The 13211-nt window shown below is 57.3% G+C and overlaps 4 protein-coding genes across 4 annotated transcripts; 2 read left to right on the top strand and 2 right to left on the bottom strand.

The window, feature by feature from the left end:
• The first annotated feature begins 842 nt into the window (after positions 1-842).
• PHYSODRAFT_553771 (hypothetical protein) lies at positions 843-2731 on the top strand. The gene has a single exon (XM_009516047.1). It carries the CDS (start codon positions 891-893, stop codon positions 2571-2573), a length of 1683 nt encoding a protein of 560 aa, XP_009514342.1. The 5' UTR covers positions 843-890; the 3' UTR covers positions 2574-2731.
• PHYSODRAFT_553768 (hypothetical protein) lies at positions 2711-3889 on the bottom strand. Its single transcript, XM_009516046.1, has 2 exons — positions 3535-3889; positions 2711-3489 (listed from the first exon to the last, which is right to left on the bottom strand). The coding sequence occupies exons 1-2, from the start codon at positions 3874-3876 to the stop codon at positions 2770-2772; spliced, it is 1062 nt and encodes a 353-aa protein (XP_009514341.1). The 5' UTR covers positions 3877-3889; the 3' UTR covers positions 2711-2769.
• Positions 3890-4220: 331 nt separating this feature from the next.
• PHYSODRAFT_293156 (hypothetical protein) lies at positions 4221-6524 on the top strand (the record flags this gene model as incomplete). Its single annotated transcript, XM_009516045.1, has 1 exon — positions 4221-6524. One exon carries the CDS (start codon positions 4221-4223, stop codon positions 6522-6524), a length of 2304 nt encoding a protein of 767 aa, XP_009514340.1.
• A 173-nt stretch (positions 6525-6697) lies between these two features.
• Positions 6698-11270, bottom strand: PHYSODRAFT_293155 (hypothetical protein; the record flags this gene model as incomplete). Its single annotated transcript, XM_009516044.1, has 4 exons — positions 6698-6755; positions 6831-6974; positions 7058-10937; positions 11243-11270. 4 exons carry the CDS (start codon positions 11268-11270, stop codon positions 6698-6700), a joined length of 4110 nt encoding a protein of 1369 aa, XP_009514339.1.
• Between the last annotated feature and the right edge of the window lie 1941 nt (positions 11271-13211).

Below are 13211 nucleotides of genomic sequence, written 5' to 3'. Positions count from 1 at the left end.
CGTAATGCTACGAAGACAGCGACGTACTTGTTGGTCTTCACATCGTGTGCCCCATGCGCTCGTTTCTAGGGCAAGCGCGCATTGAAAACAAAGCGCCCCAAGAGTTCCGCGCTCCATGCCCCAGCCGGCAGGGAGGGATCTTGTCGACACCAAGCTGCTCGCAGGTGACGAATTTTTCGGCACGTAACACGCACGCGCGCTCTGTGCAACGTCCCTTGCAACTTCTGGTTTCTGTGTTGCCGTGCATATCCTGCCAAGTCCCTCGAATGAAAGTCTTGAAGTCGAAAGAAGGGAGCGAAATGGCATCTTGGTTGCTGGTGTTGAAGCATGCAGGCTTTGTTTACCGCCAAACCAACACGTCGAAAGCTCGACGACGCGCGGATGCCTCCGTGAGCAGCTCCTCCGGGATGCGCACCAGGTGGCCACGCGTAAGCGCCAAGCAGCGAGCGAGCGCGCTGCTCTTTGCTGTCCGTTTAACAGGCAACCTCCACCTGGATTCGCTCCACCTTGGTAACACCGGGCGCAGCAATTCACCGCGTCCACTTACGGCGCGCACAGCTCAGCTCAATGCCCGCGTCCGGCGCTGCATGGAGCGAGTCCGTAGTTCGGCATTACCAACCCTGCCCAGCTGCAAGTCTACTATCCCGGCTTACAACTTCCAGTGCACTTGGCAACTCACAAGTTGTGAGTCACAACCACTACGTTCAAGTGCTGTCCATGTGTAACTTTTTATCTCTCTCACTACTTTCCCGTATGCTGCGCTGTCCAACCCAACCTGCTCTTATATCCGTCCCCGCAATCGTCCGCTCGAAACCTGCGCTCGAAGGCTTTGATGCGCCCGTGGGTCAGTTCCCAGCAGCTCCGCTAGGGCCGAGGCCGCAGACGACAGAATGATGTTCCCGCTGCCGCTGGACTTCTTCCCCCCGCTGCGCCTGAGCAAGCAGGAGGCGCAGTCCTTCCTCCAGTGGGGCGACTCGCTGCTGCAGCAGACCATCGACGCGTACCACCGCGAGCAGTTCGACACGCAGGAGATGCGCGAGCGCAAGTGGAAGCCCATCAAGCAGCGGCGCGACCTGACGGTCTACCGCCGGCGCAAGATCAAGGACGACGGCGACTACAAGTTCCTCTGCACGGGGCGCATCGACGGCACGCTGGACGAGGTTGTCATGGGCCGCTACGCCGACAACACGCCCGACTTCCGCCGCATCTCGGGCGTCTACCGCGACGACATCGTCGACTGCGCCGTGCTGGGCGTCATCAAGAAGCGCAGCCCCGAGGACCCCTTCTTCCTCTCCTGCTTCAAGTGGATGACGGTCGAGTCCCCCGGCAAGGGCCTCGTCAAGAACCGCGACGTGTGCTGGTACGAGCAGGTCGGCATGACGCGCGACCGCAACGGCAAGGAGATCGGCTACACGCTCACCGAGTCCGTGGAGCTGCCCACGTGCCCCACCTTCAACGAGTGCGTGCGCGCCAAGTTCTCCATCTGCTACCTGTATAAGCGCAACAAGAGCGGCGGAGTGAAAGTCTACATGCGTGGCAAGAACGACGCTGGCGGGAAGGTCGTGGACTGGGTGGCGGACATCAAGTCGGCCGAGCTATGGCTGCGCATCGAGCAGGCCATGCCCGTGGCCCACGCGGTCATTGCCACCGCGCTCGTGGAGGCCGGCAAGTACACGGTGCGGCCGTTCATCACGCACAAGAAGTGCGAGGTGTGCCACGCCAAGGCGTCCGGGTTCCTCAGCTCGTCCAAACAGTGCGCCGTGTGCCACCGTCTCACGTGTTCCAGCTGCGTCGCGAAAGTACGCGTGCTCAGCTTCCACGACTTTCGCGTGCCGCACCACGAGCTGTTCTGCAAGAAGTGTATCCGGTTGATTCACCAGGTGGATCTGCGCGCTCCGGAAAGTGTGCAAAACCTTGTCGAATACGCCGCCGCGTCGCTGACCGGGCCCGAGAGCTCGGAGAACAGCTTCATGAGTTCGCGTGGCAGGGCAACGAGCCGACTCACGGACGACAGCGGGGAGGGTCTGGACGAAGACCGATTCCGACACAAGGCAACGTCCGTGACGAGCAGCCACAGCAGCAGTAGCGGCTCGTTCCGCGCGCTCCCGCAGCCTCGAATTGGCGTGAATCGCCACGACCAGGACGAGGAGACCCACTATTATACGCAGTCCGGAGGAGCCGCTGCTCCTCTGCCAAAGCACCCCGGGCGGCCAACGCATTCGTCGTCGATGCCTGCCGTGACTATCTACGATGGTCCTGTGAAGAGCAGTCGCAGCATGGATGCCTACACTCAACGCCGCTACAGCCGCTCACCGCCGCCCAGTCCAGAAGACAACTATTATAGGGGGCGCGACTCGGAGACGGCGTTGATCCGGGCCCGTTCGATTCCGAGTGCGGGACCTTACGGCGGGAACCTGAGCAGCCCCTTGTCTTATGAGCGCAACAGCGGAGACACCTCCACGGACTCGCTCATGACGCAAATCATCAAAATGAACCTCATCGCCGAGCAGTCCCGACAGCAGATCCAGGACAACCTCAAGCTGGCACGTCAACTCAGCAGCACCCGCTCATAAGCTGCGCCAGATCCTGCTTGCGTGGAAGCTGGATCGGAACGAGCACGTCCCGCGGTTGTACATATGCGCTAAGCAAACCAGGTTCCATGCGTCATTTATTTCGCTCGCCAGAGCTGCCATCACTATAAGCCCAATATCACCACAAAAACCATTTCTTGATGTTTGCGTCTTCACGGCGGTCAACACGATGGCCAACTTAGCTTAAAATGTACGTGGCGGACTGGAACCACCCCGCTCGACGAACCTTCCGGACGCGGTGTTCTGTGAGGAGTTTCTGAAGGTGCTTGTCGACGGCCTTCCTCGCCGAGAGCTGCAGCAGGTACGGAAGTGGCTCATAAACTTCATCCACAATCTCCGCCGTCGACAGCCCTTCCTGCCGATCGCTGTGCTTTTTGAGCACTTCCAGCACATCTTCCTCGCGCTGCTGGCGGTGCTTAATGTACTCGAGGATCTTGCCAGGTGCATCCTTCACCACGGGGCCATGCCCCGGGTAGATCGTAGCAGCGCCGCAAGCCTTCAACTTGGTCAACGACTTCATAAGATCCGCCAGCGAGTCGAACACGCAGCTACCGAAACCCAAAACGCAGTCTCCCGAGAACAGCACGGAGGCATTCAGCCCCTCCACCCCATTCAGCAGGAAGCAAATGTGGTCGTTGCAGTGTCCTGGGGTGTACATTGTTCTCAACACCCCTGCAGTACCCGGCACTGGGAACTCCTGTCCGTCTTGCAGCGCTTGAATTCCGAGTCGTCGACTCTCCTCGTTGCTCAGTCGCAGTCGCCGATCTCCGTCCCCTTCGCCTTCCTTACCCGCCTCAGGCAGGTACTTCCACACCTTCATCTTGGGAAACCTCTTCCTCAGTTGCAGCAGTCCCCCGACATGGTCCAGATGACCATGGGTCACCAACAGATCCGAGATCTCCTGCACCCCGTCACGCTCGAACACTTCCAGCAGCCTCCGAACGAAAGCTTCATTGCCGTCGCTGCAGTCGATTAACAGCCGCGAGGGTCCATCCCCCACCACGTACACGTTGGTGCCGCTGAGCGTCATGCGGCTGGGGTTGTTCCCCAGCACGCGCAGCACTGCACCAGGCAATTGGTCGACGTCTGGGATCGTCGGAAGACTGCGCGATACTCCGGAGACCCACAAGATCAGCGACTGCAGCTGCACCTGCAGGTGGAATCGCAGCAGCGACAGCGTAGGAACATGGGAGAGACTGCTACACCCGCGATACAGCAGCAAAGGACGCAGCACCAGCCACGCGCCGGCCGCCACTGCCCCGCCGAGCAGCACCGGAGACCACATTAGGCTTGACGATGAGCCGGCGAGGAAGAAACTGTGACGTGTGAGAAATCGGGGCTGGAACAGGAAACTGAGGCCCTTCTTTAGGGAGCCTCGCCCAAATAGGGGATCTATAGATGGTGGCGCTCGGAGAGTGGATTTGGCTTAAAACAGCGTTAGTTTAGCATAATAGCTACTCTGTTTTACTGAATTGACGAGCCTGGGTGGACCGGCGCTGGACTTCCAGTCAAAAGAGCGGATCCGTCCACTCCAATTCAAGTGCTGCTCCGCCACCGAGGAGGACCTGCCCCAAGTGCACGACGACGACGCTCGTTCGGCCGGTGCTCAGTGCTCTGCGGCAGTCTGCGATGGGTCGGGGGTCTGCGCGTTACTCGTCTCGCGGCGGCGGACGTCGCGGAGGGCGTGGTGGACGCGGGGGACGCGGCGGACGGGGCGGCGGGCGCCATGACGGCCCGGACTTCCGCGCCGCGGGCTACAACGACGGCACGCCGTGCAGCGTGGACGAGTCCGTGGTGGGCATCCGGCGCTTCCTGCGGCCCGAGGTGGGCGGCTTCCACGGCGCCACCAAGCAGCGCTACTCGGACTTCGTGGTGCGCGAGGTGGCGCTGGACGGGCGCGTGGTGGAGCTCTCGGACGTGCAGCGCTTCGCGCCCGCCGCCAAGCCGCAGAAGGTGAGCGAGGTGTTCAAGCACAAGGTCTTCGCGCTGCTGAACGACGCCGCCAACGACAAGATGGACATCCCCGCGCCCGTGCACACGCTGGTGGGCAAGCTGGCCGGCCGGCTGCTGGGCATGTTCAACGCCAACAAGCGCGCGCGGGCGCTCAAGCAGGAGAAGGAGGACGTGCAGAGGCTGCGCGCGGCCATCGCCGACGTCTGCGGGCAGGAGACGGCCGACAAGCTGCAGGATTTCATGTTCAAGCTGATCGACGCGCAGGTGGAGGAGGAGGAGGCCAAGCGCCTCGTGAACAACGTCAACAAGGCCAAGGCGGCGGACGAGAAGAAGGCCGAGGTGGAGACCAAGCCCGATGAGAAGAAGGAGGCGGAGACGGCCTTCTTCTTCCCGCCCATCGACGCCAAGGAGACGCGCGCGGCCGTGCACGAGGTGGTGCGCAAGTTCGGCAGCGGCATTGTCGTCTCGGACACGACGACGAATAGCGACGGCGTGTCGGTGATCAGGATCCGCCGCGTCATGGTGGGCGGCAAGAAGCGCAAGGACATGGATCAGCGCGGCGGGAACAATGCGCGCGCGCCGTGGCCCAAGAACCGCCCCGACTACCTGCAGTTCGTGCTCTACAAGCGCAACATGGAGACCAACAGCGTCATGATGCAGCTGGCCAAGGCCATGAACTCGAACGTGGCCAACTTCACGTACGCCGGCACCAAGGACAAGCGCGGCATCACGACGCAGCTCTGCACGGTGTACCGCGGCTCCAAGGAGAAGCTCGAGACGCTCAACCGCGCTGGACGCGACCTCGACTCGTTCAACTTCCTCGTAGGCAACGCCACGTACGTCCCGGAGCGTCTGAACCTCGGAGACTTGCGCGGCAACCGCTTCTCGCTGGCCATCCGTGACCTGCCGGACGATGAAACCATCTCGGACGAGAAGATTCACGACGCAGTGCGGAGCTGGGGCGAGCACGGCTTCATCAACTACTTCGGTCTGCAGCGCTTCGGCACCAAGGCCATCGCCACCCACGAGATCGGCCGCGCGATCCTGCAGCGCGACCACAAGCGCGTGGTAGAGCTGCTGCTGTCTCCGCAGGAGGGTGATGCTACCAAGATCCGCGAAGCCCGTCAAGCGTTCCAGGAGAACCAGGACGTTGGTGCTGCGCTGAAGGCGCTGCCCCCGTATCTGATCGCTGAGCGCGCTGTACTGCAAGGACTCCGCGCGCACGGTCTGACAGCGTACGCCACTGCTATCCAGAGCATCCCGCGTCACCTCCGCATGATGTACACGCACGCGTACCAGAGCTACGTCTGGAACACCGTCGCCAGCGAGCGCTTGACCGAGTTCTCCAGGGAAGCACCCGTGGTGGGAGATCTCGTGATTCCGCATGACAAGATGACCGAGGAGTACGTTGATGACAACGAGAACGGTGACGCGGGTGATGACGAGGATGAAGCCCCCGCTAGCAAGAAGCCCCGCACATCCGCTGAGGCCTCGCGCCCAGACGCAAGTGTTACCGTTGTCACCGCGGAGAACTTGAGCCAGTACAGCATCTACGACGTCGTCCTCCCGTTGCCCGGATACAGCATCATGTACCCGGAGAACGCGCTGAAGCAGCGCTATGAAGAGATCATGAAGGCTGATGGCGTGGACTTTCAAGCTCTGGAGCGCGCGACCAACTCCGAGTATCATCTGCCAGGCTCCTACCGCCACGTTCTCAGGAAACCTGTGGATGTGAAGCATGAGCTCAAACGATTCAACGACCCAACGGTGCCGCTGTTGGAAACGGACGTCGACCGTCTCGCTGGCCGCGCTGCACAAGCCTCCATCCCGGACGCCAAGTCCCGCGCCCTGTGCCTTGAGTTCCAATTGGGCCCGTCCTCGTACGCGACGATGGCGGTTCGTGAGCTGCTCAAGCAGAGCAGTAACCTCGACGTGCAGCTCCAGTTGAAGCAGAAGCTTGATGCTAAGGCGAGTAAGTAAGTGGGGTGCGCTGGAGAATGCTAGATAGAAGATCTCGTTAGATGATTAATCAGTGATGGCTAATAGCGAATACTTTTGATAGAAACGACATGCTAGTCAATGCCAATACGAAATGCAGCACCACCGAGAGCAAACACGTCCTACCAGTGCGCCCGTATTTGCTGGGCAGGCATTTAGATGCCGTCTTCCCACTCCCGACGCTCAATCTTGCTCACGAAGCGGTTGCCGCCACTGCAAACGTTCAAAGAAGATGTTGCAAGTCAGCATATGAGTGGGTATCAAAGCAAAAACATCAGAGGAGCGTACATGTCCTCTCTCGAAATGCGCCAGTAGTATTCTGGACGAGTGCCGTCCATGGTCTGCGTGCGACTGAGCATCTGCACGAATTCCTCGTCGTGCGTGATGCAGACAAGCTGGAAGTTTTGTTGCTGCGAGCGCGCGTTCAAGATGCTGCATTGAATGAACACAACAGAGTTAGATAATAATGCCATATTATGGCAAGGGAATGCATTGCAACCATTCGGAGTACGTACTCTGTGATCGCCTGTGCAAGACCAAACTTGTTTTCGGTGTCGAGATTCGTTGTGGGCTCGTCCAGCGCCAAGATGCCACAGTTCAAGCAAAACGTTTCGGCTAGAGCCAAGCGGATAACCAACGCTGCCAACACCTTTTGTCCGGCACTGCAGCGGCCACGCATATCAATGGCTGCACCAGCCTTTTTCATAACGACGCGGTAGTCGTACGAGCGCGCGGCCTTCGCAGTCACACCCTGCTCATGACCACTGACCAGCTCAATCGTGTCAATATCTTGTCCCTTGTACGTGATCTGCCAAAGCGAGCGAATAATCGTGTTGATCTCCTCCACCTTCCTGGAGTGATACTGCAACAGGGACTCGTCCAGCGCCTTGAAATAGCGGTCCAGGTCTGCCACAGCCATCTGCGTTGTCTCGAACTGAATCAACTTGTGCCGGTACTTCTCTTCCACATCCTTCAGATTCGGCACGCGGAGCTCGACCTTATTCTCGCGAATCTGCGCCATCAACTGCTGCTTCTTTCCGGACACTACAGCACGAGACTCCTTTGCAGCAATCAACGCCATACTGGCCGACTCGACTCGATCGTTCACATCGTCCAGGGCCGGCAAGTTCCCAACAGTGGCCTTCAAATCTTCGACCTCAGCACGCAGCTTCTCCAGTTCCTTTTGAAGCGCACGGTAGTCCAGGTTGTCCTGAATGTGGCGCTTGACGATTTCATTCTTGCTCAGGTTTTTCTCTGCACTCTTCATCTGGGGTACCAGATCAGCCAGGGATTGAATTGCTGTATCCTCTCGCTGCTTGGTGTGCGCAATATTGTCGCTCAGTGTTTGAACTTCGCGCTCCAACTTCTCCAGCTCTCCACGTTGGACCTGCTTGCATTTGTCACTGAACACGCGGAAATCGCCCTGCCGCTCTTGAAGCTCTGTACGCTGGGCCCGCATCTGCTCTCTCGCCGCAGCGCGGTGCGTCTCGCGCTCAGTGGTTTTCGAGCGCACTTCATGTTCTAGCTCGGGCTCCGACTTTTTCAACTTGGAGCAGGCATCCTTCAACGTTTTCTCTTGGTCGCGCAGTCTATTTTGCTCCTTGATGGCGTCGTCATATTCCTTGCGCTGCGTTTCCATCCTAAGTTTCTCTTCCCTTCGGTTGTGGAGATCATTCTGCAACTGCTGCAGTATTTCGTTTGTGTGATCCAGCTCTCTCTGCTTGCGCTGAACCTGACGATTCAGTTCCTGAAGCTCAGCCTGCTTTGCATCTTTCTCTGCTTCCACATCTGCAAGCGATCGACCACCCATTCCTTGACTTGCCTTCATGCGCTCCTCTCGCGTAATGGTCATATCGGACATATGGAGCTCGTCCGCAGTTTTGCGCAAGCTGTCAAGCTCGGTCTTCGCTACCTTAGCATCCTCGAACTTTTCCTGGATCAACTCGAGTGCTGTTTTCTTGTCCAGGACGCCATTCTCCAACGCTTTCTGGGCCGCATAAATTTCCTGCAGCTCATTTACCTTCTGAGGGATTGTGGTCTCCAGCTCCAGCCACTTACGCCAGCTCGGCATCTGCTGCTTAATCCCCGTCAGCGTTTCGAGCGTCGACCTTTCCAGCTCCTCTGCTTTCTTGATCTTGTCAGCAACCTTCCCGTCGTCCGTCTTGTCACTCAGAATGGCTTCGAAAGCCTGCTCTTCTTCCGGGGTCATGTCGCGCTCGCAAAGAGGACAGCAGTGATCCTTGATTCCCTTCTTCTTGTAAATGTTGAGGAACATCACCATGTTCTTTCGACGCACAACCTTGTCCTTGGCATCCGCGTACGCCTGCTCTGCTTCCTTCACTCCAAGCTCAGCATTGCGCAGGTCTTCGCCGGGAATAACCTTTTCGAGAAGTGCCTTCAACCCAGTCATGTGCTGTCTCTCCAGCTCATTTTTCTTCTGCCGCAACGAGTCTAGCTCTTTCTCAGCAAGCTTGGACGATGTGGTGTTTTCCATCAGGCGCTTCTCTGCGGCCGCTAGCTCCATCCTCTTCGTGTCACAACTGCGCTTGCGCTCAACAATGAGGGAGTCAATGCGACCAACCGCCGACGCAAGCGAGTCTCGGTCTGTTGGCTTGTCGCCACCCTCCAGGATCTCCTCGAAATCTGCCACCTTCTCGCTAAGAGTGGCCTGAAAGGCTTCATGCTTCTTGAGGTAATCGTTGCGCTTGAACTCAATTTCCGAGTTTTTGCTCGCGTACAGACGTAGCTGGCCGATCTGCTGCCCCAACGCGTCGATCACGTCGTTGATATCGTTGATCTGGCGATTATAGCCTTGGATCTCGCTCTTCAAAGCCATCACATCGTTCTTTTGCTTGTAGTCCTCCAACGACTTCTCCGCCTCGGTGACTTGACTACTCATCTCGTCTGCCTCTCGCTGGGAGTGAACACCGGCGCCACCGAGCTCTCTTAGTCGGCTCGTAAGGGCCCTTTTCTCCTGGTTGAGCGTCTCGAGGCTGCGTGTTTTGCTATTCAATTCGTCTCTCAGTTGCTTCACTCGCGAGGTCAGCTCCGACAGCTCTGTGGTCAACTTATCGTCTTCCTGTCGCTGTTTGGCGTCCAGACTGTTCACCTCTTCCTGCTTGTCCTTCACAACATTCCTGAACTCCGCCACAAACGCCGAGATGTCGTCCTGCTGCGACGACAGCGGCTGCAGGTGGAAACGGTACTTCGTGCCCAGCTTCGCCGCCAAATCAATCAGGTCCGCAACCATCTTCTGGTACGTGGCGATGTTCGTCTCCACTCGGGCCTTGGACGCTCGTAAGGCGACGTAATCCTCCTTGGACTTGTTCTGCTCTACCTGCAGCCTCGCCTCCTGCGCTTTCAGCGCGCCGAACGCTCGGCGGTGGTCTTCAATAATGCCGTCATAGTCATTCAAAAACCCTTGCAGCTCCTCGTCCGAGTCGTTCATAATGTTCTCAATCTTGCCGTACGCGCTGCGCACGCTCTGCTCCTTAACCACAACGTCCTCCTGTCGCCTCTGCAGCTGAGTGTGCAGCTTCCTCACCTCCTCCTGCAGCTGCTGCAGCTCCTTGAGCGTCACCTCCGCCTGTGCAATCTTCTCCTCGGCCTCCTGTCCCTCCTCCGTGGCCTCTCTGAGCTTCTCCTGGGCCAGCTCGATCTTCTCCCTGATGCCCTCCGCCGTCCTCATGTTCACCGTCAACACATCCAGGTCTCTCTTATAGTCCTTGGCGTTGTCCAACCTGGCTTTCTTCAGCTTCCTAATAGCTTCAAGGGCCTTCGTGTACCTGGCCGACTCGAAGATGTTGTCGAAGCGTTTCTTGAGCTCCGCGCCCTCTTTGAGGGGCCAGTTGGACTCCTCCTGGTGACAGAAGATGACGCTCTCCAGTATGGCCTTGGACACGCCCAGCATGTCCGGGATGTGCTGGTCCAGCTCGCCGCACTTGTGGCTGAGCGACACCTTCTCGCCCAGCTCGTTGACCACGCGGATGACGCCGTCCAGCGCCTTGAACGTCAGGTTCTTCTTGGTCTGGCGCACCTGGAACGAGCGCTGCACCACCATGGCCTTGCCCGCGCGGTTGCGGAAGCGCAGGCGCACGCTGGCCTTGACCTCGTTCGTGCCCGCGATCTTGGGGTCGTGCACGAGGCTCTGGCCGCTGCGCGCGCCCGGCGGGAGGCCGCCCGTGCACGCCAGCTTGAGGCACTCGATGACCGTCGTCTTGCCGCAGCCGTTGTCGCCCAGCAGCACCGTCAGCGGGTGGTAGAACTCCACGATCTCCTCGCGGTTCGGGCTGAAGCTGCGGATGCCGCGGATCGACAGCTTCTCGATGCTCGACATGGCTGCGTCTTTGTCTGGGTGCTTGGCGCCGGGAAAAACGTCGGACTTAAGGGGATGATCTGTGACGTGTGGGAAAGTGAAGCTGCAGATGTATGGGGGGGCAACTTCAACTTCAGGCTTACTAACTACAGTAGTAGCTACACATGGAGGACCTTGATGAGCATGCACGCTTGCTCACTGCACAAGAGGGGGGGACGAGCTACTACGCTACCACTACAGTGTCAGTTCTCTTCTAGGCGATTACTGGCAAGCGAAGTTACTACACTTGAGTGAGCTTTAACTGGTATTTTTTCCTGCGCGTTTTCGTTTGACCGTTGTGAGCCCAAGCACATGTGGCCAAATAACCTTAGTGATGCGAGCTCACGCGGACGAATTCGAGTATGAAAATCCATTTCGCTATTGATCCTAGTGTGTCCGGTTGCTCTACAACAACACACCCGAATATATTCGTAAAAATGTTTCAGATTGCAGCAAACACTGAAGTTCGCTGCATGGGATATCGCGACCTGCAATCATACCTTTTTCTATTTAGCAAGGACCGCTTGCAAGTCGTGAATCGAACACATGAAACACGGGACGAAGCCCACAAAAACATGCATGCGTATTATAGTTTTCGTTGGGGGCTAGACTCGCGTGCCCGGCACTACGAGCCGGAAAGTCTAGCCCAGCTGAGCCGCGTCGTGTTTGTCTGACATTGCTGCACAATAGCATAACTACCATTCTTCTCCATCCAGAGACTTAGGGACTCGCAGCTACATCACGAAACTCTTCAACAACAACTACGTAGAATCTCGTGTCACCATGACTGGGGATGACCAAGTTAGGCCGCCTGTGTTGGGCTGTGTCGATATCGCGGCCAGTCCACTGTAACTTTTCAGCACCAAGTTATGCAGCATGTACTACTCTTAGGGCAGTGCTACGGCATCCAGACTTCCGGAGTCAAAGGAAGGACTCTCAGCAGGGCTCACTTTGAAGATCAAACTCACTGAGTAAGGCTGAGTAAGGAGCTTTGCTTTTAACGCTGACCATTACGTGGTAATTTTTGGTGCGGCGTGGGGCGTACACCCCGTCGAGGATCGCCTTTTAATATGTAATGTGAATTATTAGACGCGCGGTGTTCTTACTGGCGTTTGTGGCTCTGGGATAGAAATCAGCATGGACAGTGTTCCATTAAGTGAGTAAGTATTTGATGAGTACGGATCAATGCTTTTATGAGCTGGCATTTTACACTGTAGCACCTTCATTATTTGTGCAAATGCTGGAGTACGATGAGAATACATGCACAAGTGCACAAGTGCATGTAATATGTACGTCCGTACGTATACTTGTCGAGCCAACAACAGAACACCTGCGGACGTTTGCTAGCAAAAGCAAGCAAACTTACAGCAGATCTGCTGCACGGGGGACATTGAAGCAATCGAGCGGCAACTCTTCACGAATATATAAGACTGTAGTAGTTCGCGACAGAGTTGTTGACGAGAATCCCCTGAGCACGAAGAACCTGACACTAGTCGCTAATAAGTAAACGGCAAAGCCCGCAGGTAAGGCGTCGACCCATGAAGGCAAGAAAGTCAACAAGTTGGGATGACATGAGAGTACTTAGCGTAGTCAAACCAACTGAATTTGGCGCATCGGCGAGGATTCACGCACCTGTGTTCATCTATAGCACGGGATTCTACTGTCATAGAGGCTATGACACGTACAAAAATACTCTGAGTTTGCCCCCGCGCGGCGCGCACCCCGCACCCGGGTGCGTCCCGTGGAAACGCCTCACACATCTTGCGGTAGGAAATTGCATCTTTGCTACGGTCTCCGGGCGAAAGGGAAATTCCCGCCACCAACCTCCATCCTGCCACGCGCGTTTTGACTGCGTTCGAGCGCACGAAACATCATGTTCGGATCGCAGACCATCCTCTAGGAATGTCAAGGAACAGGATCAATTTCATTTTTATCTATGCTGGGAGGGAATTCAATCAACGAACGCATCATTGATAGACGCGAACATGACCCACCCAGTCGACAGCACAGCAACAACGGACGTCGGCACTTCTCGAGACAAGGAAACAAAAGCAAAATTACACCACGGAGCCCTAATATTGCGCCGAACACGCAGTCGCGAGCAGCTCGCCGCTCGTAAAGCGCAGTCCACGTTTACGCGCGCTTTCTGCCCACAATCACCACCAGGTAAGGGCAACCCGACGCTCGGCGTTGTTGGGGACCGGTATGCATTGCGCGCCGTCGAGTAGCACGACCACCGCAAAGTTGAAGTGCAGTAACATCATGTTTCAGAGGCAAAATATAAGAAGTGACAGGCAACCTCCCTATTTAAATAC

The sequence above is a fragment of the Phytophthora sojae genome (assembly GCF_000149755.1).
Source record: "Phytophthora sojae unplaced genomic scaffold PHYSOscaffold_1, whole genome shotgun sequence".
Lineage (NCBI taxonomy): Eukaryota > Oomycota > Peronosporomycetes > Peronosporales > Peronosporaceae > Phytophthora > Phytophthora sojae.
This window is presented reverse-complemented; position numbering and strand designations above follow the sequence as displayed.

Coding starts and splice junctions, on each gene's coding strand:
- PHYSODRAFT_553771 (XM_009516047.1), top strand. CDS start 891: ATGATGTTCCCGCTGCCGCTGGACTTCTTCCCCCCGCTGCGCCTGAGC.
- PHYSODRAFT_553768 (XM_009516046.1), bottom strand. CDS start 3,876: ATGTGGTCTCCGGTGCTGCTCGGCGGGGCAGTGGCGGCCGGCGCGTGG. Junction 3,490..3,534: donor GCGACGGCAATGAAGCTTTC/GTTCGGAGGCTG, acceptor GGGGTGCAGGAG/ATCTCGGATCTGTTGGTGAC.